Source organism: Pseudophryne corroboree, chromosome 6 (assembly GCF_028390025.1).
Source record: "Pseudophryne corroboree isolate aPseCor3 chromosome 6, aPseCor3.hap2, whole genome shotgun sequence".
In the NCBI taxonomy this organism is placed as follows: Eukaryota; Metazoa; Chordata; class Amphibia; order Anura; family Myobatrachidae; genus Pseudophryne; species Pseudophryne corroboree.
This window is the reverse complement of record NC_086449.1, coordinates 371,014,094-371,041,970: the sequence shown is the minus strand read 5'-3', so window position 1 is coordinate 371,041,970 and position 27,877 is coordinate 371,014,094. Positions and strand designations below refer to the sequence as shown.

General features: G+C 48.4%; 1 protein-coding gene across 1 annotated transcript in view; it reads left to right on the top strand.

Moving 5' to 3' along the window:
- Nucleotides 1-14,783: 14,783 nt before the first annotated feature.
- LOC134932346 (transmembrane protein 53-like) overlaps nucleotides 14,784-27,877 on the top strand; it is a 115,762-nt gene continuing 102,668 nt past the window's right edge. The window contains exon 1 of the mRNA XM_063926691.1: nucleotides 14,784-14,933. Coding sequence (XP_063782761.1) covers nucleotides 14,862-14,933 — 72 coding nt within the window. The 5' untranslated portion in view covers nucleotides 14,784-14,861. The remainder of the gene's footprint in view (nucleotides 14,934-27,877) is intronic.

The following is a 27,877-nucleotide window of genomic DNA, read 5'->3' as shown; positions in this document are numbered from 1 at the left end:
TTTCCTCTATCCCTGGGCAGATATGACTCTTATAGGGACGAAAGGACTGAAGCTGAAAAGACGGTGTCTTTTTCTGCAGAGATGTGACTTAGGGTAAAAACGGTGGATTTTCCAGCAGTTGCCGTGGCCACCAGGTCCGATAGATCGACCCCAAATAACTCCTCTTCCTTTATACGGCAATACACCTTTGTGCCGTTTGGAATCTGCATCACCTGACCACTGTCGTGTCCATAAACATCTTCTGGCAGATATGGACATCGCACTTACTCTTGATGCCAGAGTGCAAATATCCCTCTGTGCATCTCGCATATATAGAAATACATCCTTTAAATGCTCTATAGTCAATAAAATACTGTCCCTGTCAAGGGTATCAATATTTTTAGTCAGGGAATCCGACCAAGCCACCCCAGCTCTGCACATCCAGGCTGAGGCGATCGCTGGTCGCAGTATAACACCAGTATGTGTGTATATACTTTTTATGATATTTTTCCAGCCTCCTGTCAGCTGGCTCCTTGAGGACGGCCCTATCTATAGACGGTACCGCCACTTGTTCTGATAAGCGTGTGAGCGCCTTATCCACCCTAAGGGGTGTTTCCCAACGCGCCCTAACTTCTGGCGGGAAAGGGTATACCGCCCATATTTTCTATCGGGGGGAACCCACGCATCATCACACACTTCATTTAATTTATCTGATTCAGGAAAAACTACGGTAGTTTTTTCACATCCCACATAATACCCTCTTTTGTGGTACTTGTAGTATCAGAAATATGTAACACCTCCTTCATTGCCCTTAACGTGTGGCCCTAATAAGGAATACGTTTGTTTATTCACCGTCGACACTGGATTCAGTGTCCCTGTCTGTGTCTGTGTCGACCGACTAAAGTAAACGGGCGTTTTAAAACCCCTGACGGTGTTTTTGAGACGTCTGGACCGGTACTAATTGTTTGTCGGCCGTCTCATGTCGTCAACCGACCTTGGCGCGTGTTGACATTATCACGTAATTCCCTAAATAAGCCATCCATTCCGGTGTCGACTCCCTAGAGAGTGACATCACCATTACAGGCAATTGCTCCGCCTCCTCACCAACATCGTCCTCATACATGTCGACACACACGTACCGACAGACAGCACACACACAGGGAATGCTCTGATAGAGGACAGGACCCACTAGCCCTTTGGAGAGACAGAGGGAGAGTTTGCCAGCACACACCAAAAACGCTATAATTATATAGGGACAACCTTATATAAGTGTTTTCCCTTATAGCATCTTTTTTATATATTTCTAACGCCAAATTAGTGCCCCCCCTCTCTGTTTTAACCCTGTTTCTGTAGTGCAGTGCAGGGGAGAGCCTGGGAGCCTTCCCTCCAGCCTTTCTGTGAGGGAAAATGGCGCTGTGTGCTGAGGAGATAGGCCCCGCCCCTTTTTCGGCGGCCTCGTCTCCCGCTCTTAACGGATTCTGGCAGGGGTTAAATATCTCCATATAGCCCCCGGAGGCTATATGTGAGGTATTTTTAGCCAAAAAAGGTTTTCATTTGCCTCCCAGGGCGCCCCCCTCCCAGCGCCCTGCACCCTCAGTGACTGCCGTGTGAAGTGTGCTGAGAGGAAAATGGCGCACAGCTGCAGTGCTGTGCGCTACCTTAAGAAGACTGAGGAGTCTTCTGCCGCCGATTCTGGACCTCTTCTCGTTTCAGCATCTGCAAGGGGGCCGGCGGCGAGGCTCCGGTGACCATCCAGGCTGTACCTGTGATCGTCCCTCTGGGGCTAATGTCCAGTAGCCAAGAAGCCAATCCATCCTGCACGCAGGTGAGTTCACTTCTTCTCCCCTAAGTCCCTCGTTGCAGTGATCCTGTTGCCAGCAGGACTCACTGTAAAATAAAAAACCTAAGCTAAACTTTTCTAAGCAGCTCTTTAGGAGAGCCACCTAGATTGCACCCTTCTCGGCCGGGCACAAAAATCTAACTGAGGCTTGGAGGAGGGTCATAGGGGGAGGAGCCAGTGCACACCACCTGATCCTAAAGCTTTACTTTTTGTGCCCTGTCTCCTGCGGAGCCGCTATTCCCCATGGTCCTTTCAGGAACCCCAGCATCCACTAGGACGATAGAGAAATAGGGATTTTGCACTACTTATCCACAGCTCTGAGCTGGTTAAGAGACATCCGCGATAAGCTCTATGGAGACTTATCACTGACAAGTTATTGCTGATAATAGGATACCAGCGAAAAGTTACCGCGAAACCGCAATATCGCGGCTAATTGTACACCCCCCCATAGTCTTGTAACTAATACATTTAGTTAAAACACTGTTTCAACTGTTCTTTCAATAATTATCCCCCAGCAAATTCAAGCATATATCCGATTCACATTATCTAATGTTATATTAATACACACAAAGTTTAAACATTAGCAGAGTGTCTTCCTCCTGAAAAGATTAGTCACATAGATAATGGACACATTCCATACCCTTCTCTTCACTGGCCTCTCAATGCAGAACTGCTAAGCACAAGGGACCGTCTGCAAATAAACCATTTGTCTGCACTGTAACTAACTTTTGCATACTATTCCATGGATACTTTATTGCTAACCATCTAATGCAGTGGTTCTCAAACTCGGTCCTCAGGACCCCACACAGTGCATGTTTTGCAGGTAACCCAGCAGGTGCACAGGTGTATTAATTACTCACTGACACATTTTAAAAGGTCCACAGGTGGAGCTAATTATTTCACTTGCGATTATGTGAGGTGACCTGCAAAACATGCACTGTGTGGTGTCCTGAGGACTGAGTTTGAGAACCTGTGATCTAATGATTACATTTAGGCTTGCCATAATATCCCTTTAATCCAGGACACCAATGATTTACACAGGTTCTGTGGCAGATTAAAATCAGATGTAATGCAGGCTTGAATTTAGCCAGCCACAGAACCCATGAAAATGCATTGGTGTCCTGGAGTAAAAGGTTTTTATGGCAAGCCTAGTTAAATGGGCATCATTCTGTTGTATTGTTGGAAGGTTTGGATAAAGGGCCTGATTCAGATGTGATTGTAGGAGCTATCGCTGCTGCTTAGATAGAAGATGGATGGATTGTTCCGACTGGTTATTGGTTATTTGAGACAGCTAATCACTGATTGATACAGTGGCAGAACCTGCTCTGCAGCTAGGGGTCAGAGACTGACAGGTGAATGTAGATGCCTGAGAATTGCAGGTATCAGTAACTTCCCAGCGAGTCTGGACAATGTGTTAAAGTAGTTTAATTTAAAACAAAACCAGCCAAACAGCTCACACTCACCTGGAAGTCAACAAAGTCTGCAGCTCACAGGCTATTACATTTTACTCCTGATTAGGATGCATCACCACAGTTCCAGCAAGTCTGCCTGGTTTTAAAAGGCAAAACCAATCAAATTTGACTTTTTTTTTTTTAATTATTGTAGCTTTAAAACATCAGGTTGACTAGTCTGGAAATCCCTGCATCTTGCTGGCTATTTCATTTCCCCCTGAGTAGTAACATACATACTCTCTTTGGCAGGCACAAACCACTGCAATGGTTCATACTACTGAATCCCTTCCACCATTCAATGCCGGATCCTTAACCACTTGCCTGGCATGGTCGCATCAGATGTGACCATGCCTGCAAGTGATCTATCTGACCTGGTCGCACAGGATGTGACCAGTCAGATAGAGAGTGTTAGCTGTGGCAGGGAAGGGAAACTTACCTCCGTTGATGCTGTCAGAGGGACCGGAAGGTCCCTCTACCTCCCTGCACTCTCCCCTACTGATTGGCGTGCTGCGGATCACTGCTGATCGGTCAGCGCGGCAGGATTCCCCTCCTCCAGCGGCTGCTGACAATGGCAGCCGCTGGGGAGTGTAAATTAACCCTCCCCCTGTATACCAGGAGGCTGTCCCGCTTTCAAAATGAAAGCCGTGATGGTCGCAATGTTTCCGATGTTCCCGATTGATGTTTGAAAAATATTTATATATATTTTTTTTTACATATATATATATATATATATATATATATATATATATATATATATATTTTATTTTTTTTAACTAAAATCATTTTGGATAGGGTTAATTTCATGTTCTTCACCTAATTCACTCATAAAAACCCCCCACAATTTTGAAGCGGTTTCTGGCAAAATAAATCGTCAGTTAAGTGTTTAATTCACCGATATATGGAACTGCTGGACAAGTATTTGGGGTAAAATCCAAACCTTCTATAAGTGTATCCTAAATGTGATTTAGAGCAATCAAACATCTCACAGGATGGGACTGGTTTGATATACAGAAATCCCCCCTTTATCTCCCACTCTAATCAATTCTACATGCCCCAGGTCACAAACCCAAAACATACCATTCCTCTGTTAACTCTGTAACAACTCATACCCCTTTCAGACCGCATCAAAAACCTGGTATATTGCGGAGTTTTTGCTGTGTCAACCCGTTTTGAACTGCAGTGTGAATGCGCCATTATGAATTAACCAGGTATTTCAACTAGTGATGAGCACCGGAAATTTTTCGGGTTTTGTGTTTTGGTTTTGGGTTCGGTTCCGCGGCCGTGTTTTGGGTTCGAACGCGTTTTGGCAAAACCTCACCGAATTTTTTTTGTCGGATTCGGGTGTGTTTTGGATTCGGGTGTTTTTTTCAAAAAACCCTAAAAAACAGCTTAAATCATAGAATTTGGGGGTCATTTTGATCCCAAAGTATTATTAACCTCAATAACCATAATTTCCACTCATTTTCAGTCTATTCTGAACACCTCACACCTCACAATATTATTTTTAGTCCTAAAATTTGCACCGAGGTCGCTGGATGGCTAAGCTAAGCGACCCAAGTGGCCGACACAAACACCTGGCCCATCTAGGAGTGGCACTGCAGTGTCACGCAGGATGGCCCTTTCAAAAAACACTCCCCAAACAGCACATGACGCAAAGAAAAAAAGAGGCGCAATGAGGTAGCTGTGTGAGTAAGCTAAGCGACCCTAGTGGCCGACACAAACACCTGGCCCATCTAGGAGTGGCACTGCAGTGTCACGCAGGATGGCCCTTCCAAAAAACACTCCCCAAACAGCACATGACGCAAAGAAAAAAAGAGGCGCAATGAGGTAGCTGTGTGAGTAAGCCAAGCGACCCTAGTGGCCGACACAAACACCTGGCCCATCTAGGAGTGGCACTGCAGTGTCACGCAGGATGGCCCTTCCAAAAAACACCCCCCAAACAGCACATGACGCAAAGAAAAATGAAAGAAAAAAGAGGTGCAAGATGGAATTGTCCTTGGGCCCTCCCACCCACCCTTATGTTGTATAAACAGGACATGCACACTTTAACCAACCCATCATTTCAGTGACAGGGTCTGCCACACGACTGTGACTGAAATGACTGGTTGGTTTGGACCCCCACCAAAAAAGAAGCAATTAATCTCTCCTTGCACAAACTGGCTCTACAGAGGCAAGATGTCCACCTCATCATCATCCTCCGATATATCACCGTGTACATCCCCCTCCTCACAGATTATCAATTCGTCCCCACTGGAATCCACCATCTCAGCTCCCTGTGTACTTTGTGGAGGCAATTGCTGCTGGTCAATGTCTCCACGGAGGAATTGATTATAATTCATTTTAATGAACATCATCTTCTCCACATTTTCTGGATGTAACCTCGTACGCCGATTGCTGACAAGGTGAGCGGCGGCACTAAACACTCTTTCGGAGTACACACTTGTGGGAGGGCAACTTAGGTAGAATAAAGCCAGTTTGTGCAAGGGCCTCCAAATTGCCTCTTTTTCCTGCCAGTATAAGTACTGACTGTCTGACGTGCCTACTTGGATGCGGTCACTCATATAATCCTCCACCATTCTTTCAATGGGGAGAGAATCATATGCAGTGACAGTAGACGACATGTCCGTAATCGTTGTCAGGTCCTTCAGTCCGGACCAGATGTCAGCATCAGCAGTCGCTCCAGACTGCCCTGCATCACCGCCAGCGGGTGGGCTCGGAATTCTGAGCCTTTTCCTCGCACCCCCAGTTGCGGGAGAATGTGAAGGAGGAGATGTTGACAGGTCGCGTTCCGCTTGACTTGACAATTTTGTCACCAGCAGTTCTTTGAACCCCAGGTTTTAAATCTAGGATCGAGCACGGTGGCCAAAATGTAGTGCTCTGATTTCAACAGATTGACCACCCGTGAATCCTTGTTAAGCGAATTAAGGGCTCCATCCACAAGTCCCACATGCCTAGCGGAATCGCTCTGTGTTAGCTCCTCCTTCAATGTCTTCAGCTTCTTCTGCAAAAGCCTGATGAGGGGAATGACCTGACTCAGGCTTGCACAACGTTGAAATCATTCTCCACTGCGCTTGAGACAGGTGCATTCCACCTCCTATATCGTGCTCAGTTGTATAGGCTTGAATGGCCTTTTGCTGCTCCTCCAACCTCTGAAGCATATAGAGGGTTGAATTCCACCTCATTACCACTTCTTGCTTCAGATGATGGCAGGGCAGGTTCAGGCGTTTTTGGTGGTGCTCCAGTCTTCTGTACGTGGTGCCTGTACGCCGAAAGTGTCCCGCAATTCTTCTGGCCACCGACAGCATCTCTTGCACGCCCCTCTCGTTTTTTAAATAATTCTGCACCACCAAATTCAAGGTATGTGCAAAACATGGGACGTGCTGGAATTTGCCCAGATTTAATGCACACGCAATATTGCTGGCGTTGTCCGATGCCACAAATCCACAGGAGAGTCCAATTGGGGTAAGCCATTCTGCGATGATCTTCCTCAGTTGCCGTAAGAGGTTTTTAGCTGTGTGCGTATTCTGGAAAGCGGTGATACAAAGCGTAGCCTGCCTAGGAAAGAGTTGGCGTTTGCAAGATGCTGCTACTGGTGCCGCCGCTGCTGTTCTTGCGGCGGGAGTCCATACATCTACCCAGTGGGCTGTCACAGTCATATAGTCCTGAGCCTGCCCTGCTCCACTTGTCCACATGTCCGTGGTTAAGTGGACATTGGGTACAACTGCATTTTTTAGGACACTGGTGAGTCTTTTTCTGAGGTCTGTGTACATTTTCGGTATCGCCTGCCTAGAGAAATGGAACCTAGATGGTATTTGGTACCGGGGACACAGTACCTCCAACAAGTCTCTAGTTGGCTCTGCAGTAATGATGGATACCGGAACCACGTTTCTCACCGCCCAGGATGCCAAGGCCTCAGTTATCCGCTTTGCAGCAGGATGACTGCTGTGATATTTCATCTTCCTCGCAAAGGACTGTTGGACAGTCAATTGCTTGGTGGAAGTAGTAAAAGTGGTCTTACGAGTACGACTTCCCCTCTGGGATGACCATCGACTCCCAGCAGCAACATCAGCAGCGCCAGCAGCAGTAGGCGTTACACGCAAGGATGCATCGGAGGAATCCCAGGCAGGAGAGGACTCGTCAGAATTGCCAGTGACATGGCCTGCAGGACTATTGGCATTCCTGGGGAAGGAGGAAATTGACACTGAGGGAGTTGGTGGGGTGGTTTGCGTGAGCTTGGTTACAAGAGGAAGGGATTTACTGGTCAGTGGACTGCTTCCGCTGTCGCCCAAAGTTTTTGAACTTGTCACTGACTTATGATGAATGCGCTGCAGGTGACGTATAAGGGAGGATGTTCTGAGGTGGTTAACGTCCTTACCCCTACTTATTACAGCTTGACAAAGGCAACACACGGCTTGACAAATGTTGTCCGCATTTCTGTTGAAATACTTCCACACCAAAGAGCTGATTTTTTTGGTATTTTCACCAGGCATGTCAATGGCCCTATTCCTCCCACGGACAACAGGTGTCTCCCCGGGTGCCTGACTTAAACAAACCACCTCACCATCAGAATCCTCCTGGTCAATTTCCTCCCCAGCGCCAGCAACACCCATATCCTCCTCATCCTGGTGTACTTCAACACTGACATCTTCAATCTGACTATCAGGAACTGGACTGCGGGTGCTCCTTCCAGCACTTGCAGGGGGCGTGCAAATGGTGGAAGGCGCATGCTCTTCACGTCCAGTGTTGGGAAGGTCAGGCATCGCAAACGACACAATTGGACTCTCCTTGTGGATTTGTGATTTTGAAGAACGCACAGTTCTTTGCTGTGCTTTTGCCAGCTTGAGTCTTTTCATTTTTCTAGCGAGAGGCTGAGTGCTTCCATCCTTATGTGAAGCTGAACCACTAGCCATGAACATAGGCCAGGGCCTCAGCCGTTCCTTGCCACTCCGTGTGGTAAATGGCATATTGGCAAGTTTACGCTTCTCCTCTGACAATTTTATTTTAGATTTTTGAGTCCTTTTTTTACTGATATTTGGTGTTTTGGATTTTACATGCTCTGTACTATGACATTGGGCATCGGCCTTGGCAGACGACGTTGCTGGCATTTCATCGTCTCGGCCATGACTAGTGGCAGCAGCTTCAGCACGAGGTGGAAGTCGATCTTGATCTTTCCCTATTTTTGGAACCTCAACATTTTTGTTCTCCATATTTTAATAGGCACAACTAAAAGGCACCTCAGGTAAACAATGGAGATGGATGGATACTAGTATACTTATGGATGGACGAGCGACTGCCGACACAGCGGTAGCTACAGCCGTGGACTACCGTACTGCATCTGCTGCTAATATAGACTGGATGATAATGATATAAAAAATATATATATATATCACTACTGCAGCCGGACAGGTATATATTATATAATGACGGACCTGCTGGACACTGTCAGCTCAGCACTGCAGACTCCTAAAGTAAGCTACTAGTATCAAGAAGATAGAAAAAAAAAAAACACCACGGGTAGGTGGTATACAATTATGGATGGACGAGCGACTGCCGACACAGAGGTAGCTACAGCCGTGGACTACCGTACTGCGTCTGCTGCTAATATAGACTGGATGATGAGATATAAAATATATATATATCACTACTGCAGCCGGACAGGTATATATTATATAATGACGGACCTGCTGGACACTGTCAGCTCAGCACTGCAGACTCCTAAAGTAAGCTACTAGTAGTATCAAGAAGATAGAAAAAAAAAAAAACCACCACAGGTAGGTGGTATACAATTATGGATGGATGAGCGACTGCCGACACAGAGGTAGCTACAGCCGTGGACTACCGTACTGCGTCTGCTGCAGTGCTAATATAGACTGGATGATAATGATATAAAAAATATATATATATATCACTACTGCAGCCGGACAGGTATATATTATATAATGACGGACCTGCTGGACACTGTCAGCAGAATGCGTTTATAGAATAAAAACACCACACGACGAGTGTTTAACTTTTTCAGGCAGACAATCACAATATACTGGTGGTCAGTGGTCACTGGTCAGTCACACTGGCAGTGGCACTCTGGCAGCAAAAGTGTGCACTGTTAAAATATGTACTCCTGCTATAACTGCTCCCCAGTCTCCCCCACAATTAAGCTGTGTGAGCAGTGAGCACTCAGCACAGTCAGATATACAGTATTACATAGATGATGCAGCACACTGAGGCTGAGCACAGATATGGTATGTGACTGTGTCACACTGTGTATCGTTTTTTTTCAGGCAGAGAACGGATTAATTAAACTGGTGGTCACTGGTCACACTATCAGCAAGTAGTACTCCTAATATGCTCCCCAAAATTAGTAAAATCAAGTGTCTCTACTACTCTCTAGTCTACTCTAAACGGAGAGGACGCCAGCCACGTCCTCTCCCTATCAATCTCAATGCACGTGTGAAAATGGCGGCGACGCACGGCTCCTTATATAGAATCCGAGTCTCGCGAGAATCCGACAGCGACAGCGGATGATGACGTTCGGGCGCGCTTGGGTTAACCGAGCAAGGCGGGAAGATCCGAGTCTGCCTCGGACCCGTGTAAAAAGCGTGAAGTTCGGGGGGGTTCGGTTTCCGAGAAACCGAACCCGCTCATCACTAATTTCAACTCGTGTAAAAAGAAGGATCCTACATGGTTCGGAACTGGTTCATTTGGCAGTGTGAAAGCCTCAGACCTGGGATATTCAACCGGGGAATCTTTAAAAGGAGGTGATAGGTTGTCTCCCTGCATGATGTAACCAGTCTGAACCCCGGAAATAACAGGCAGCACTCTGTCAACGGTGAGTCTTTATTTATACTGCATTCACAGTGCTACAGTGCTTGGACAATATGGCAACCTGGAGTGAGGATGAAGTTAGGGAGTTGTTGAGGATAAGAGGGGAGACTGAAATCGGTAACCAAATTAAAGGGACTGTAAAGGATGCAATAACCAATAAAAACATCACAAAGATGCTTGCAGCCTCTGGTTTCCAGGGTACCTCACAGCAGGTAATAAATAAAGGCCCTTAAAAAGAATTTCAATAAGGTCCATGACCACAACCGAAATAGAAGTGGTGCTGTCCGTATGGAGTGTCAATATTACGAGCAGTGTGCCACCATATTTGGCCACACAGCACTTACGACACCTGTTAGCTTATCCTCCAGCCACATGTGCTGTGTCGGCCATGACTGCTGCACTACTGAGCACTCCCCAGCCCCTCCTTGTAATACCTTTCAAACCTCATCAATGTGAGCCAGAAAAGTCCATTTAAAATGACATCACACTGTTTTCAATGGGTGAACCGGGTTCAGTGTGAAAGGCACCAACCCGGTAATAACACGGCTCCAAGAGCCGATTGCGGGGTGGCATGCCACGCTACTTATTCTCCATCCAGCGGTGTCGTGGACACCCCAAGAGGGAGAATAGTTGTCAGTATCCCGGTGGTTGGGATTCCGGCACCGGTATGCAGAGCGTCGGGATCCCGACAGCCGGGGTATCGAGCGCCTCCCCTACATGTAGAGTATAGAAGTGTAGATGCTTGTGTAAATCTGTGTCTGACCAGTAAAAAAAAAAGAAAAAATTGCACTTTTCTCACTTGCACATGCATGGATGTTTTAAATATAGATTTATGGAGATTATTTTACGTAGTGGTGTTTTATACACATAAGGTTGCAAAGGTCATTGGCTATTGCACACTACCCTTTGCTTGAGTTGTGACAATGGGCACTAGTCGGCAGGGATCGACGGCCCTGGCATTTATGTGCATGTTAAAGGGGGCGCACACACATGAAAATAGGTGCGGACACTGCTCACTGGGGCGCGCTACAAGTCAGGGGGTTGTGGACTTGCAGCACACCCCATCTTTTTTTGGTACAGGCACTTCGGGCGGGGGGAGTGCAAAACAGAGAGCTGAAAGCTACTCACGGCCTTCTCAGATCTCCGTGTAGCCGGACCAGCCCACCACACCACACCAATGGCCCTACTGGCATATGCCAGAAGTGCCAGCTATGCAGTCCAGCCCTGCTAGTCGGAACGCTTCAGCAGTCTATCTGAAACCCTTTTAGAACCTGTTACAAGGGCCTCTCCCTTTTAGAGTAAACATTAGTGCTACATTAAAGAAAAAAAATTGTACATATCTTACAACAGGCTTTCCCGACCTCGCTCCTCACGGCACACTATCACTACAGGTTTTAGTGATATCCATGCTTGAGCACAGGTGACTTAATTAGCGCCTCAGTTATTTTGATGTAACCATCTGTGTGCTGAAGCCTGGATATCACCAAAACTTGCACTGTTAGTGTTCCTTGAGGACCGCGGTTAGGAATGACTGTCTTACAAAAACAATTGCTCGCTTATCATCTATGCAGGTGCATCCATACTGATGGAATGGAGGAATCAGTATATAATACCGACAGCCAGGATGCCGGCAGTGGGGCGAGCACTAGCTTGCTTCTTGCGGGCAGGTTATATTCTCACTCTGTGGGTGGTGTGGACACCCATAGAGGGAGAAAAGCCTGTGGCGTCGGCATTGTACCACTATACGGGATATCAGCGTCGGCATTGTGATCGCCGGGATCCCGTGTGGCGGAATCTTTACCGCTTCTCGGAACAGAAGATGCTTCTACATTCCCTTCCATCTGGCACAACATACTCTGCTCCTGGATTTCCCCCTAAATTTGTGATTGCAGCCACCTTTGCTGAAACACCTTTCTCACAAATTAACTAATACAACACCAGTGACTGAAATCACAAATATAGGGGCCCATTTATCATTGCATATTTGCAGCTATTTCCCAAAACACCCATTTTCGGGGGTTTGCCGCTAATATTAAGTAACCCTTGAATGTATATGAGGGACCACAGCAGATATCTCTGATACATGCTGCGATCCCTCCATTACTGCTGGCAGCAGCATCCACCATAAGTTTCAATGGGGGATGCAATGCTGCCAGATTTACCTATATCTGGAATACTAGGCATTCCCAATATTGGCCCCTGCAGCTACCACCATCTGGAAATGTCGATAGCCTATGTGCTACACATCACATAGCTGGCCGGCAGAGGGTTTACCTGGAACACTCCCTGGAAGTGGCCTTTGTGCCTGTGCATGTGTTCTGACGGCTGTTGGGATTCCTGCATTGAAATACTGATGCAGGAATCCCAACAGCCGTCAGAACACAGATGCCGGAATAACAACCAGGTCAGCATCCCGACAGGCGGGAACCCGAAGGTAAGTACAGCCGGGAGAGGGAGGGTTTTAGGCTGCAGGAGAGGGGGTTAGAGTTAGGCACCACCGATGGTGAGGTTAAGGCGCTAAAATGGAAGGATTAGGATGTGGAAAAGGGGGGTTAGGTTTAGGCACTGAAAAGGTGGAGGATTAGGGTGGCTGCAGTATGGGAGGGTTAGGGGGCAAGGTAGAATACTTACCTCACCCCTGTCAGTATTGTGAACATTGGGTTGCCGGCGTCGGTATAGCCACCGCTGGGATCCCGTCTGCCGGGATCACAACTGCTAATAATAAACAAACAATCTATGATAAATGGATACAAAAGAAGATACAAACTAGCGCTGCTGATGTTTTAACAAATTAAAACAATCTAAAACGTTAATGAAAGCATCTGCCTGAAAAGCTTCATGTACTCGAACTGAACATGATCCTCAGTATGAATCCAAGTAATTGGAGAGACACTCACATAGAAATTCAGTCTCGCATTCACGTAAGGGTATCTTTAATATTGATAGCAGAATACCAGATGATTTTTTTCAAAGACAGCGAGTAATTGGAATCACACTTACATTAAAATTCAGTCTCGAGTGCACTAAAAGGTTTCTTTTTCCATCCCACATTCACTGCAGACAAGATACTGATAGACCGATGTAGTTAAAAACATACACAGGTTTATTCATAAAAATTGGCAAACATGGATTCCATAATAAAAAAGTCCTGCAGTCAAAAAGTGTTCATCACAGCATGGATAACTGAAGACTGAATTTCTATGTGAGTGTCTCTCCAATTACGTGGATTCATACTGAGGATCATGTACAGTTCGAGTACATGAAGCATTTCAGGCAGACGCTTTCATTAACGTTTTAGATTGTTTTAATTTGTTAAAACATCAGCAGCGCTAGTTTGTATCTTCTTTTGTATCCGTTTGTATTTTGGGAGTTCACTGCTGCATGAATAGACCCCTAAGGGGTCTATTCATGCAGCAAAGAAAAGCCCTGTTTTGCGTTAAACAGGGCATTTCTCTGCTTACCGCAATTCACAGAGCCGGTTACCGTGGAGAAGTCTCTGACTTCCCCAGCGGCACCCCCGCTCTGTGGCTGAATCGCATCACCATACCTTTGTATGGTGAGTGCAATTCATGAAGGTGCGGAAAGCTCTGCTTTCCGCTTCTCCATGGAGTTCCGGTTCGCCATCTCAGGACGGCGTAACCTGAACTGTGGTGCGGAGACATCAGGGAAGCTCAATGCTTCCCTGATCGCTGCTCTGCACCTCGCGCTGGCTCCGCCCCCGACCTCCCAGCAACTACTGCGGCCGGCCGGGAGGTCAACACCCTGCGCATGCGCAAAGGGACCCGCCGCTGGACCCCGCGCATCGCTGGGAAGGACCGCTGGAGATGACCTCACCACAGGAGCCCCAGACACCGCAGCGCATCGTCGGAAGGGTAAGTATACATGAATTGCTACTTATCACAGCTATACATCGCATCGAAGCGATACGATGTATAGTGATAAGTAGCAATTCTGTTTTCGTTTCCTACACGAATAGACCCCTAAGGAGTCTATTCATGCAGTAGAGAAAAGCACTGTTTTGCGTTAAACAGGGCATTTCTCTGCTTACCGCAATTCACAGAGCCGGTTACCGTGGAGAAGTCTCTGACTTCTCCAGCGGTACCCCCGCTCTGTGCCTGAATCGCATCACCATACCTTTGTATGGTGAGTGCGATTCATGAAGATGCGGAAAGCTCTGCTTTCTGCTTCTCCATGGAGTTCAGGTTCGCCATCTCAGGACGGCGTAACCTGAACTGTGGTGCGGAGACGTCAGGGAAGCTCAATGCTTCCCTGATCGCCGCTCTGCACCTCGCGCTGGCTCCGCCCCCCGACCTCCCAGCAACCACTGCGGCCTGCCGGGAGGTCAACACCCTGCGCATGCGCAAATGGACCCGCCGCTGTACCCCGCGCATCGCTGTGAAGGACCGCTGGAGATGACCTCACCGCAGGAGCCACAGACACCGCAGCGCATCGTCGGAAGGGTAAGTATACATGAATTGCTACTTATCACAGCTATACATCGCATCGAAGCGATGCGATGTATAGTGATAAGTAGCAATTCTGTTTTCGTTTTCTACATGAATAGACCCCTAAATGAGAAGTCCAGAAGCAGAGTATATTGTACCTGGTGGAAGGGGTCAGGTTGGAGAGTGTGGTTCTGCAATGCTGTTTCATCACCTTAACAACATTGCTTAGCCGAACACGTTAGCTGTGTAAGGTTGGTGCAGGAGATTGGCAGACGCTCCCTCAGTGAAGGTCTGCTGCTTGTCCTCTGCAGTAACCGGCAGCGCATGATGTGTTGGGAAAGCTTGCTGTGCGCCCTGCGCTGTGCCGTCTGCCGCACCCTCTCCTTCTTCTATACGGTAAGTGGCCAGCAGCAGCCCCGCCAAGCTGGGGTATAACAGAGAAGCCTCGGGCCGCGACCACCAGAGCGCATCGTGTGGAGTGAGGAAGCGCAGCACAGTGAGCTGACTGGCGGCGGTAGCTGCAGTGCAGAATAGCAGCCCTATGTTACCGATATGACAGTACGGACCTGACCTGTTTGTTGGGACTAGTCACTAGATCATGTCATTACTATAAACCATGCTCAGCAGGCTGGAGTTACTAAGCATCCCTGCTATGGCAGCTGCCAGGCACTAGGCGGAGGTGTTGCTGTGTGTAGCTGGGCATGCGGCGGCGACTGCTGCGCTGTGTCAGTGAGGCGCTGGAGTTGGCTCATTTCCTGTTTATGAAGCAATGTTATATAATCATTAATCTCAACACGTGCAAGCCGAAAGGTGATGTATTCTCTCTCTAGGGAATTCGTCTCTGTTAACCACAAAGTGGTAATGTAAGTACTATGGTATGTCCGTGCTGTTGTTAATAATACATATCGAATTGAAAGTGTACACACGGGTTGAGCTAGTGATAATATATCTGGGTGTAGATTTCAGGAGATCTTGCAGGGCAGACAAAGTGGCACCACTGTAGGCAAACACTGAAGTCTTTTGAAAATAGTTCTAATTATGTAATAAATGCTATATTTGTGTCATATATTCACCTTTGTGTATATTCTTTCACCGTTTGAGAACCACTGACCTAGGGGAAGATGTATGAATGAAGCCGTCTAAAGAGTGAAGGCCCATACACACTGGGCGATTTTGAGCTGAAAACAGCTCACTTTTGGTGTGTTGACCTGCTTTCAGCTCAAAGCCGCCCAGTGTGTATGCCCAGGCGATAAAGGGCTATCCATAGCGTCCTGCTATGGAAAGCCGTTCACCCCCCTGACATCGCTGGGCAGCGGGGAAAAGCGCTCAGTGTGTATGCACTGAGCGATTTTCAGCCCAGCGATGTCAGCGATCATCGCTGTGAATACACGCTGGGCAAAAACGCCAAGTGTGTATGCACCTTAAGGGAGTGGAGAAGTTGCCCACAGAAAATAAATGGCTTCTACCTATCAGAATATACTTGATAAATGCTAGCTAGATGCTAAGTTGTTCTAACAAATTCATTTACTTTCCCATTTCTCATACGTCCTAGAGTATGCTGGGGATGCTTCAAGAACCATGGGGTATAGACGGGATCCGCAGGAGACATGGGCACTTTAAGACTTTAAAAGGCGTGTGAACTGGCTCCTACCTCTATGCCCCTCCTCCAGACTCCAGTTAGATTCTGTGCCCAGTGAGACTGGATGCACTCGGGAGAGAAGCAGACCTACTTCTGTGAGTTCAAAGGCTCTGCTTCTTAGGCTACTGGATACCATTAGCTCCAGAGGTCCGATCACTTGGTCCGACAAGCTGCTCGTTCCCGGAGTCGCGCCGTCACCCCCCCTTGCAGAGCCAGAAGAAAGAAGCCGGGTGAGTAAAAGAAGAAACGAAGACTTCAGTGCTGAGGTACCGCGCAGTGGTCGCGCTGCGCGCCATGCTCACACACACACACACACACACACACACACACACACACACAGCGGCACTTGCAGGGCGCAGGGGTGCGCCCTGGGCAGCATGAATATTGAAGTCTTAAAACTGGCAAATACATATATTATAAGTGCCTAGGCACTAAATATAGATCCCCCGCCAGTATAAAAATATGGATTTGAGCGGGACTGAAGCGCGCCGGTGAGGGGGCGTGGCTTAGCCCTCACAGCTCTAACCAGTGCCATTTTCTCTTCACAGAAGCTGCAGAGACGCTGGCCCTGACCTCCACACTGATGTACAAGTAACAGGGTGCAAAAAGGGGGGAGGGGCACAGTAGATTTGGTGCTATTATCTTTATTATAAAAGCGCTAGCAGGTCTGAGGCATTGTATGTAAAGTCTCAGTACCAGGCTGGGTGGTGAGTTGGCAAACTCCTTCTGTGTCTTTCTAACAGGCTTTGCTGTGGGTCTGTCTCGTATAGCCCAGTGTGCTTGAGAGTGTCGGTACGTGTGTGTCGGCATGTCTGAGGCTGAGTGCTCTTCCCAGGAGGAGACCGGAGTGGGGACAGAAAAGACTGTGGGAGTGACCGTGTCGGCACCGCTGAGTGGGTAAATATGTTGAGTGTTTTGAATGCAAATGTGGCTCGGTTGACTAAGAGATTAGATAAATCAGAGTCTAAGAACCAGACATGGAGGAAATATATGGAAGATGCATTGTCACAAGCTCAGACCCCTTTGGGGTCACAGAAACGTGCATTTACCCAGATAGCAGAGACAGATACCGACACGGACTCTGATTCCAGTGTCGACTATAGTGATGCCAGATTAAATCCTAAACTGGCCAAGAGTATTCAGTACATGATTGTGGTGATAAAGGACGTATTACATATCACGGAGGACCCTGCTGTTCCTGATACTAGGGTCTGTATGTTTAAAGGAAAGAAACCTGAAGTAACGTTTCCTCCCTCTCATGAACTGAACACTTTTTGAACAGGCTTGGGAAAATCCTGACAGGAAGGTACAGGTTCCCAAAAGAATTCCAGTGGCATCAGGGCCGTCTTTTCGTATGGGCTCAATGGGCTCTTGCCCAAGGGCCCTAGGAGTATAAGGGCCCAAGGCTGATAGCTGAGGGTCCCCTCTTTCCAGGGGTACCAGATTTTTGAAAATCGGCCCTGAGGAACCAGAGATATTCGACTTTAAAGCAATGGTCCCCATCCAAGCCTGTTAATTGCTCTTCCCAGCCAGATATCTCGAGTTCTGTCTGACTTAGAGTTTTTCTGAGGGTATACTCCAAAAGCTGGGACTCTCCTCTTTTGGCGACCCCTCGCAGCTTGTCTCTACTATGCCCAGAACCAGAAATATCGGCTTTCAAGCAGCTGGTCCTTGCTCCAGCTCCACATGCCCAATATGCAGTTTTATATTTTCATTGGTGGATAGCTTTGGCTCCTGAACTCTGATCCCCAAGTCCCCGAAACCTCCTGAAAGGTGAGACTCTCTAGTTTTTTTTATCCCATTAAAGCTAGGAAATCTATTTCCAGGAACTGGAGATATCTGCAGTAAAGCAAGCTGCCCTCCACCAGAAAATTATGAATATTAAGCCCACTCCACTATTGACCCCTCCCCTGCTTATTAAACACCCCCTACCACCCTGAAGTCACATACCCTGGCTCCTTCATTCAGCCCAATGTCCCCTTCTACAGTTTAGTGTTCTCCTTCCTGCCCCATCTGTGCAGTAAAGGAGTAATTAGCAGAAATTATTTCTCCAGGTCCTACATGCTGAGCGGAAGATAGAACCCCCCTTCTGCCCGCGGGACACCAAAGCTGCCACTGATAGAAACCCCTCACCCCTACCGCTGATGGGTGGGTAGGGGGCCCAGTGCATTGCTGTGCCCAGGGGCCTACACTGCTGTTAAGACGGCTCTGAGTTGCATATCCGTTTCTCTCTGGGGACAGGGAAAATTGGGAGTCAACCCCCTCGGTGGACAAAGCACTATCGCATCTGTCCAAGAAGGTGGCGCTTCCGTCTCCGGACACGGCAGCCTTAAAGGATCCTGCGGATCGTAAGCAGGAAAATACAGTAAAATCCATTTATGTCAATACAGGTTCGCTACTCAGGCCTGCCGTTGCTTCGGCATGGGTGAGTAGCTCTATTGAAAAAATAAGAATTTACTTACCGATAATTCTATTTCTCGTAGTCCGTAGTGGATGCTGGGGACTCCGTAAGGACCATGGGGGTATAGCGGCTCCGCAGGAGACTGGGCACAAAAGTAAAGCTTTAGAACTGCCTGGTGTGCACTGGCTCCTCCCCCCATGACCCTCCTCCAAGCCTCAGTTAGGATACTGTGCCCGGACGAGCGTACACAATAAGGAAGGATTTTGAATCCCGGGTAAGACTCATACCAGCCACACCAATCACACCATATAACTTGTGATCTAAACCCAGTTAACAGCATGATAACAGAGGAGCCTCTAGAAAAGATGGCTCACTACAGCAATAACCCGATTTTTTGGTAACAATAACTATGTACCAGTATTGCAGACAATCCGCACTTGGGATGGGCGCCCAGCATCCACTACGGACTACGAGAAATAGAATTATCGGTAAGTAAATTCTTATTTTCTCTAACGTCCTAAGTGGATGCTGGGGACTCCGTAAGGACCATGGGGATTATACCAAAGCTCCCAAACGGGCGGGAGAGTGCGGATGACTCTGCAGCACCAAATGAGAGAACTCCAGGTCCTCCTCAGCCAGGGTATCAAATTTGTAGAATTTTACAAACGTATTTGCTCCTGACCAAGTAGCTGCTCGGCAAAGTTGTAAAGCCGAGACCCCTCGGGCAGCCGCCCAAGATGAGCCCACCTTCCTTGTGGAATGGGCTTTTACAGATTTTGGCTGTGGCAGGCCTGTCACAGAATGTGCAAGCTGAATTGTACTACAAATCCAACGAGCAATAGTCTGCTTAGAAGCAGGAGCACCCAGCTTGTTGGGTGCATACAGAATAAACAACGAGTCAGATTTTCTGACTCCAGCCGTCCTGGAAACCTATATTTCCAGGGCTCTGACAACGTCTAGCAACTTGGAGTCCTCCAAGTCCCTAGTAGCCGCAGGCACCACAATAGGTTGATTCAGGTGAAACGCTGAAAACCACCTTAGGGAGAAACTGAGGACAAGTCCTCAATTCCGCCCTGTCCGAATGGAAAATCAGATGAGGGCTTTTACAGGATAAAGCCGCCAATTCTGACACGCACCTGGCCCAGGCCAGGGCCAACAGCATGACCACTTTCCATGTGAGATATTTTAACTCCACATATTTAAGTGGTTCAAACCAATGTGACTTTTGGAACCCAAAAACTACATTTAGATCCCAAGGTGCCACTGGAGGCACAAAAGGAGGCTGTATATACAGTACCCCTTTCACAAACGTCTGAACTTCAGGGACTGAAGCTAGTTCTTTTTGGAAGAAAATTGACAGGGCCGAAATTTGAACCTTAATGGACCCCCATTTCAGGCCCATAGACACTCCTGTTTGCAGGAAATGTAGGAATCGACCTAGTTGAAAATTCCTCCGTCGGGGCCTTACTGGCCTCGCACCACGCAACATATTTTCGCCAAATGCGGTGATAATGTTTTGCGGTAATATCTTTCCTGGCTTTGATCAGGATAGGGATGACTTCATCCGGAATGCCTTTTTCCTTCAGGATCCGGCGTTCAACCGCCCTGCCGTTAAACGCAGCCGCGGTAAGTCTTGGAACAGACAGGGTCCTTGCTGGAGCAGGTCCCTTCTTAGAGGTAGAGGCCACGGATCCTCCGTGAGCATCTCTTGAAGTTCCGGTTACCAAGTCCTTCTTGGCCAATCCGGAGCCACGAATATAGTGCTTACTCCTCTCCATCTTATAATTCTCAGTACCTTGGTTATGAGAGGCAGAGGAGGGAACACATACACTGACTGGTACACCCACTGTGTTACCAGAGCGTCTACAGCTATTGCCTGAGGGTCCCTTGACCTGGCGCAATACTTGTCGAGTTTTATAAACATGTGGAAGACTTCTGGGTGAAGTCCCCACTCTCCCGGGTGGAGGTCGTGTCTGCTGAGGAAGTCTGCTTCCCAGTTGTCCACTCCCGGAATGAATACTGCTGACAGTGCTATCACATGATTTTCCGCCCAGCGAAGAATCCTTGCAGCTTCTGCCATTGCCCTTCTGCTTCTTGTGTCACCCTGTCTGTTTACGTGGGTGACTGCCGTGATGTTGTCCGAATGGATCAACTCCGGGTGACCTTGAAGCAGAGGTCTTGCTGAGCTTAGAGCATTGTAAATGGCCCTTAGCTTCAGGATATTTATGTGAAGTGATGTCTCCAGGCTTGACCATAAGCTCTGGAAATTCCTTCCCTGTGTGACTGCTCCCCAGCCTCGCAGGCTGGCATCCGTGGTCACCAGGACCCAGTCCTGAATGTGCGGCCCTCTAGAAGATGAGCACTCTGCAACCACCACAGGAGAGACACCCTTGTGCTTGGTGACAGGGTTATCCGCTGATGCATCTGAAGATGCGACCCAGACCATTTGTCCAGCAGGTCCCACTGGAAAGTTCTTGCGTGGAATCTGCCGCATGGGATTGCTTCATAGGAAGCCACCATTTTTCCCAGAACCATCTCATTGATGTACTGAGACTTGGCTCGGTTATAGGAGGTTCCCGACTAGCTCGGATAACTCCCTGACTTTCTCCTCCGGGAGAAACACCTTTTTCTGAACTGTGTCCAGGATCATCCCTAAGAACAGAAGACGAGTCGTCGGAATCAGCTGCGATTTTGGAATATTGAGAATCCAATCGTGCTGCCGCAACACTACCTGAGATAGTGCTACACCGACCTCCAACTGTTCCCTGGATCTTACCCTTATCAGGGAATCGTCCAAGTAAGGGATAACTAAAATTCCCTTCCTTCGAAGGAGTATCATCATTTCGGCCATTACCTTGGTAAAGACCCGGGGTGCCGTGGACCATCCATACGGCAGCGTCTGAAACTGATAGTGACAGTTCTGTACCATAAACCTGAGGTACCCTTGGTGAGAAGGGTAAATTGGGACATGAAGGTAAGCATCTTTGATGTCCCGAGACATCATGTAGTCCTCTTCTTCCAGGTTCGCAATCACTGCTCTGAGTGACTCAATCTTGAATTTGAACCTCTGTATGTAAGTGTTCAAAGATTTTAGATTTAGAATCGGTCTCACCGAGCCGTCCGGCTTCGGTACCACAACAGTGTGGAATAATACCCCGTTCCCTGTTGCAGGAGGGGTACCTTGATTATCACCTGCTGGGAATACAGCTTGTGAATGGCTTCCAAAACTGTCTCCCTGTCAGAAGGAGACATCAGTAAAGCCGACTTTAGGAAACGGCGAGGGGGAGACGTCTCGAATTCCAATTTGTACCCCTGAGATATCTCCTGAAAGATCCAGGGGTCTACTTGCGAGTGAGCCCACTGCGTGCTGAAATTCATTGAGACGGGCCCCCACCGTGCCTGATTCTGCTTGTAAAGCCCCAGCGTCATACTGAGGGCTTGGCAGAGGCGGGAGAGGGTTTCTGTTCCTGGGAACTGGCTGATTTCTGCAGCCTTTTTCCTCTCCCTCTGTCACGGGGCAGAAATGAGGAACCTTTTGCCCGCTTGCCCACGAAAAGACTGCGCCTGATAATACGGCGTCTTCTCATGTTGAGAGGCGACCTGGGGTACAAACGTGGATTTCCCAGCTGTTGCCGTGGCCACCAGGTCTGAAAGACCGACCCCAAATAACTCCTCCCCTTAATAAGGCAATACTTCCAAATGCCGTTTGGAATCCGCATCACCTGACCACTGTCGTGTCCATAACCCTCTACTGGTAGAAATGGACAACGCACTTAGTCTTGATGCCAGTCGGCAAATATTCCGCTGTGCATCACGCATATATAGAAATGCATCTTTTAAATGCTCTATAGGCAATAATATACTGTCCCTATCTAGGGTATCAATATTTTCAGTCAGGGAATCCGACCACGCCAACCCAGCACTGCACATCCAGGCTGAGGCGATTGCTGGTCGCAGTATAACACCAGTATGTGTGTAAATACCTTTTAGGATGCCCTCCTGCTTTCTATCAGCAGGATCCTTAAGGGCGGCCATCTCAGGAGAGGGTAGAGCCCTTGTTCTTACAAGCGTGTGAGCGCTTTATCCACCCTAGGGGGTGTTTCCCAACGCACCCTAACCTCTGGCGGGAAAGGATATAATGCCAATAACATTTTTGAAATTATCAGTTGTTATCGGGGGAAACCCACGCATCATCACACACCTCATTTAATTTCTCAGATTCAGGAAAACTACAGGTAGTTTTTCCTCACCGAACATAATACCCCTTTTTGGTGGTACTCGTATTATCAGAAATGTGTAAAACATTTTTCATTGCCTCAATCATGTAACGTGTGGCCCTACTGGAAGTCACATTTGTCTCTTCACCGTCGACACTGGAGTCAGTATCCGTGTCGGCGTCTATATCTGCCATCTGAGGTAACGGGCGCTTTAGAGCCCCTGACGGCCTATGAGACGTCTGGACAGGCACAAGCTGAGTAGCCGGCTGTCTCATGTCAACCACTGTCTTTTATACAGAGCTGACACTGTTACGTAATTCCTTCCAACAGTTCATCCACTCAGGTGTCGACCCCCTAGGGGGTGACATCACTATTACAGGCAATCTGCTCCGTCTCCACATCATTTTTCTCCTCATACATGTCGACACAAACGTACCGACATACAGCACACACACAGGGAATGCTCTGATAGAGGACAGGACCCCACTAGCCCTTTGGCGAGACAGAGGGAGAGTTTGCCAGCACACACCAGAGCGCTATATATATACAGGGATAACCTTATATAAGTGTTTTTCCCCTTATAGCTGCTGTATCTTTAATACTGCGCGTAATTAGTGCCCCCCCTCTCTTTTTTAACCCTTTCTGTAGTGTAGTGACTGCAGGGGAGAGCCAGGGAGCTTCCCTCCAACGGAGCTGTGAGGGAAAATGGCGCCAGTGTGCTGAGGAGATAGGCTCCGCCCCCTTATCGGCGGCCTTATCTCCCGTTTTTCTATGTATTCTGGCAGGGGTTAAATTCATCCATATAGCCCAGGAGCTATATGTGATGCATTTTTTTTGCCATCCAAGGTGTTTTTATTGCGTCTCAGGGCGCCCCCCCCCCCAGCGCCCTGCACCCTCAGTGACCGGAGTGTGAAGTGTGCTGAGAGCAATGGCGCACAGCTGCAGTGCTGTGCGCTACCTTGTTGAAGACAGGACGTCTTCTGCCGCCGATTTTCCGGACCTCTTCCGTCTTCTGGCTCTGTAAGGGGGCCGGCGGCGCGGCTCTGGGACCCATCCATGGCTGGGCCTGTGATCGTCCCTCTGGAGCTAATGTCCAGTAGCCTAAGAAGCCCAATCCACTCTGCACGCAGGTGAGTTCGCTTCTTCTCCCCTTAGTCCCTCGATGCAGTGAGCCTGTTGCCAGCAGGTCTCACTGAAAATAAAAAAACCTAAAACTAAACTTTTCACTAAGCAGCTCAGGAGAGCCACCTAGTGTGCACCCTTCTCGTTCGGGCACAAAAATCTAACTGAGGCTTGGAGGAGGGTCATGGGGGGAGGAGCCAGTGCACACCAGGTAGTTCTAAAGCTTTACTTTTGTGCCCAGTCTCCTGCAGAGCCGCTATACCCCCATGGTCCTTACGGAGTCCCCAGCATCCACTTAGGACGTTAGAGAAATGGGCAGATAACTTGTCATCTGAGATAAATACACTAGACAGGGATAGCGTGCTTTTGGTCATATCAGGGACGCTGCAGCATATTTAAAAGAAGCTGCAAGGGATATTGGCCTTTCTCTGACGTCCTAAGTGGATGCTGGGGACTCCGTCAGGACCATGGGGAATAGCGGCTCCGCAGGAGACAGGGCACAAAAGTAAAAGCTTTAGGATCAGGTGGTGTGCACTGGCTCCTCCCCCTATGACCCTCCTCCAAGCCTCTGTTGTTTTTGTGCCCGGCCGAGAAGGGTGCAATCTAGGTGGCTCTCCTAAAGAGCTGCTTAGAGTAAAAGTTTTATTAGGTTTTTTATTTTCAGTGAGTCCTGCTGGCAACAGGCTCACTGCAACGAGGGACTTAGGGGAGAAGAAGTGAACTCACCTGCGTGCAGGATGGATTGGCTTCTTAGGCTACTGGACACTAGCTCCAGAGGGACGATCACAGGTACAGCCTGGATGGGTCACCGGAGCCGCGCCGCCGACCCCCTTGCAGATGCTGAAGAGAGAAGAGGTCCAGAAATCGGCGTCTGAAGACTTATCAGTCTTCATGAGGTAGCGCACAGCACTGCAGCTGTGCGCCATTGCTCTCAGCACACTTCACACCAACGGTCACTGAGGGTGCAGGGCGCTGGGGGGGGCGCCCTGGGCAGCAATGAAAGTACCTATACTGGCTAAAAATACATCACATATAGCCTCTGGGGCTATATGGATGTATTTAACCCCTGCCAGGTTGTCAGAAAAACGGGAGAAGAAGCCCGCCGAAAAGGGGGCGGGGCCTATTCTCCTCAGCACACAGCGCCATTTTCCCTCACAGAACTGCTGGAGGGAAGGCTCCCAGGCTCTCCCCTGCACTGCACTACAGAAACAGGGTTAAAACAAAGAGGGGGGGCACTTATTTGGCGATATGATTATATATTAAGATGCTATAAGGGAAAACACTTATATAAAGGTTGTCCCTGTATAATTATAGCATTTTGGTGTGTGCTGGCAAACTCTCCCTCTGTCTCCCCAAAGGGCTAGTGGGGTCCTGTCCTCTATCAGAGCATTCCCTGTGTGTGTGCTGTGTGTCGGTACGTGTGTGTCGACATGTATGAGGACGATGTTGGTGAGGAGGCGGAGCAATTGCTTGTAATGGTGATGTCACTCTCTAGGGAGTCGACACCGGAATGGATGGCTTATTTAGGGAATTACGTGATAATGTCAACACGCTGCAAGGTCGGTTGACGACATGAGACGGCCGGCAAACAAATTAGTACCTGTCCAGGCGTCTCAAACACCGTCAGGGGCTTTAAAACGCCCATTTACCTCAGTCGGTCGACACAGACACGGACACTGACTCCAGTGTCGACGGTGAAGAAACAAACGTATTTTCCTTTATGGCCACACGTTACATGTTAAGGGCAATGAAGGAGGTGTTACATATTTCTGATACTACAAGTACCACAAAAAAGGGTATTATGTGGGGTGTGAAAAAACTACCTGTAGTTTTTCCTGAATCAGATAAATTAAATGAAGGCGCTCACACGCTTATCACAAGTGGCGTTACCGTCTCCAGATACGGCCGCCCTCAAGGAGCCAGCTGATAGGAGGCTGGAAAATATCCTAAAAAGTATATACACACATACTGGTGTTATACTGCGACCAGCGATCGCCTCAGCCTGGATGTGCAGCGCTGGGGTGGCTTAGTCGGATTCCCTGACTGAAAATATTGATACCCTTGACAGGGACAGTATTTTATTGACTATAGAGCATTTAAAGGATGCATTTCTATATATGCGAGATGCACAGAGGGATATTTGCACTCTGGCATCAAGAGTAAGTGCGATGTCCATATCTGCCAGAAGATGTTTATGGACACGACAGTGGTCAGGTGATGCAGATTCCAAACGGCACATGGAAGTATTGCCGTATAAAGGGGAGGAGTTATTTGGGGTCGGTCCATCGGACCTGGTGGCCACGGCAACAGCTGAAAAATCCACCTTTTTTACCCCAAGTCACATCTCGGCAGAAAAAGACACCGTCTTTTCAGCCTCAGTCCTTTCGTCCCCATAAGGGCAAGCGGGCAAAAGGCCAGTCATATCTGCCCAGGGATAGAGGAAAGGGAAGAAGACTGCAGCAGGCAGCCCATTCCCAGGAACAGAAGCCCTCCACCGCTTCTACCAAGTCCTCAGCATGACGCTGGGGCCGTACAAGCGGACTCAGGTGCGGTGGGGGGTCGTCTCAAGAGTTTCAGCACGCAGTGGGCTCACTCGCAAGCGGACCCCTGGAGCCTACAAGTAGTATCCCAGGGGTACAGATTGGAAATTCGAGACGTCTCCCCCTCTCAGGTTCCTGAAGTCTGCTTTACCAACGTCTCCCTCCGACAGTGAGGCAGTATTGGAAACAATTCACAAGCTGTATTCCCAGCAGGTGATAATCAAAGTACCCCTCCTACAACAAGGAAAGGGGTATTATTCCACACTATATTGTGGTACTGAAGCCAGACGGCTCGGTGAGACCTATTCTAAATCTGAAATATTTGAACACTTACATACAAAGGTTCAAATCAAGATGGAGTCACTCAGAGCAGTGATAGCGAACCAGGAAGAAGGGGACTATATGGTGTTCCTGGACATCAGGGATGCTTACCTCCATGTCCCAATTTGCCCTTCTCACCAAGGGTACCTCAGGTTCGTGGTACAAAACTGTCACTATCAGTTTCAGACGCTGCCGTTTGGATTGTCCACGGCACCCCGGGTCTTTACCAAGGTAATGACCGAAATGATGATTCTTCTTCAAAGAAAATGGACGATCTCCTGATAAGGGCAAGGTCCAGAGAACAGTTGGAGGTCGGAGTAGCACTATCTCAAGTAGTTCTACGACAGCACGGGTGGATTCTAAATATTCCAAAATCGCAGCTGTTTCCGACGACACGTCTGCTGTTCCTAGGGATGATTCTGGACACAGTCCAGAAAAGGGTGTTTCTCCCGGAGAAGAAAGCCAGGGAGTTATCCGAGCTAGTCAGGAACCTCCTAAAACCAGGAAAAGTGTCAGTGCATCATTGCACAAGGGTCCTGGGAAAAATGGTAGCTTCTTACGAAGCGATTCCATTCGGCAGATTTCACGCAAGAACTTTTCAGTGGGATCTGCTGGAAAAATGGTCCGGATCGCATTTTCAGATGCATCAGCGGATAACCCTGTCTCCAAGGACAAGGGTGTTTCTTCTGCGGTGGCTGCAGAGTGCTCATCTATTAAAGGGCCGCAGATTCGGCATTCAGGACTGGGTCCTGGTGACCACGGATGCCAGCCTGAGAGGCTGGGGAGCAGTCACACAGGGAAAAAATTTCCAGGGAGTGTGATATAGTCTGGAGACTTCTCTCCACATAAATATACTGGAGCTAAGGGCAATTTACAATGCTCTAAGCTTAGCAAGACCTCTGCTTCAAGGTCAGCCGGTATTGATCCAGTGGGACAACATCACGGCAGTCGCCCACGTAAACAGACAGGGCGGCACAAGAAGCAGGAGGGCAATGGCAGAAACTGCAAGGATTCTTCGCTGGGCGGAAAATCATGTGAAAACACTGTCAGCAGTGTTCATTCCGGGAGTGGAAAACTGGGAAGCAGACTTCCTCAGCAGG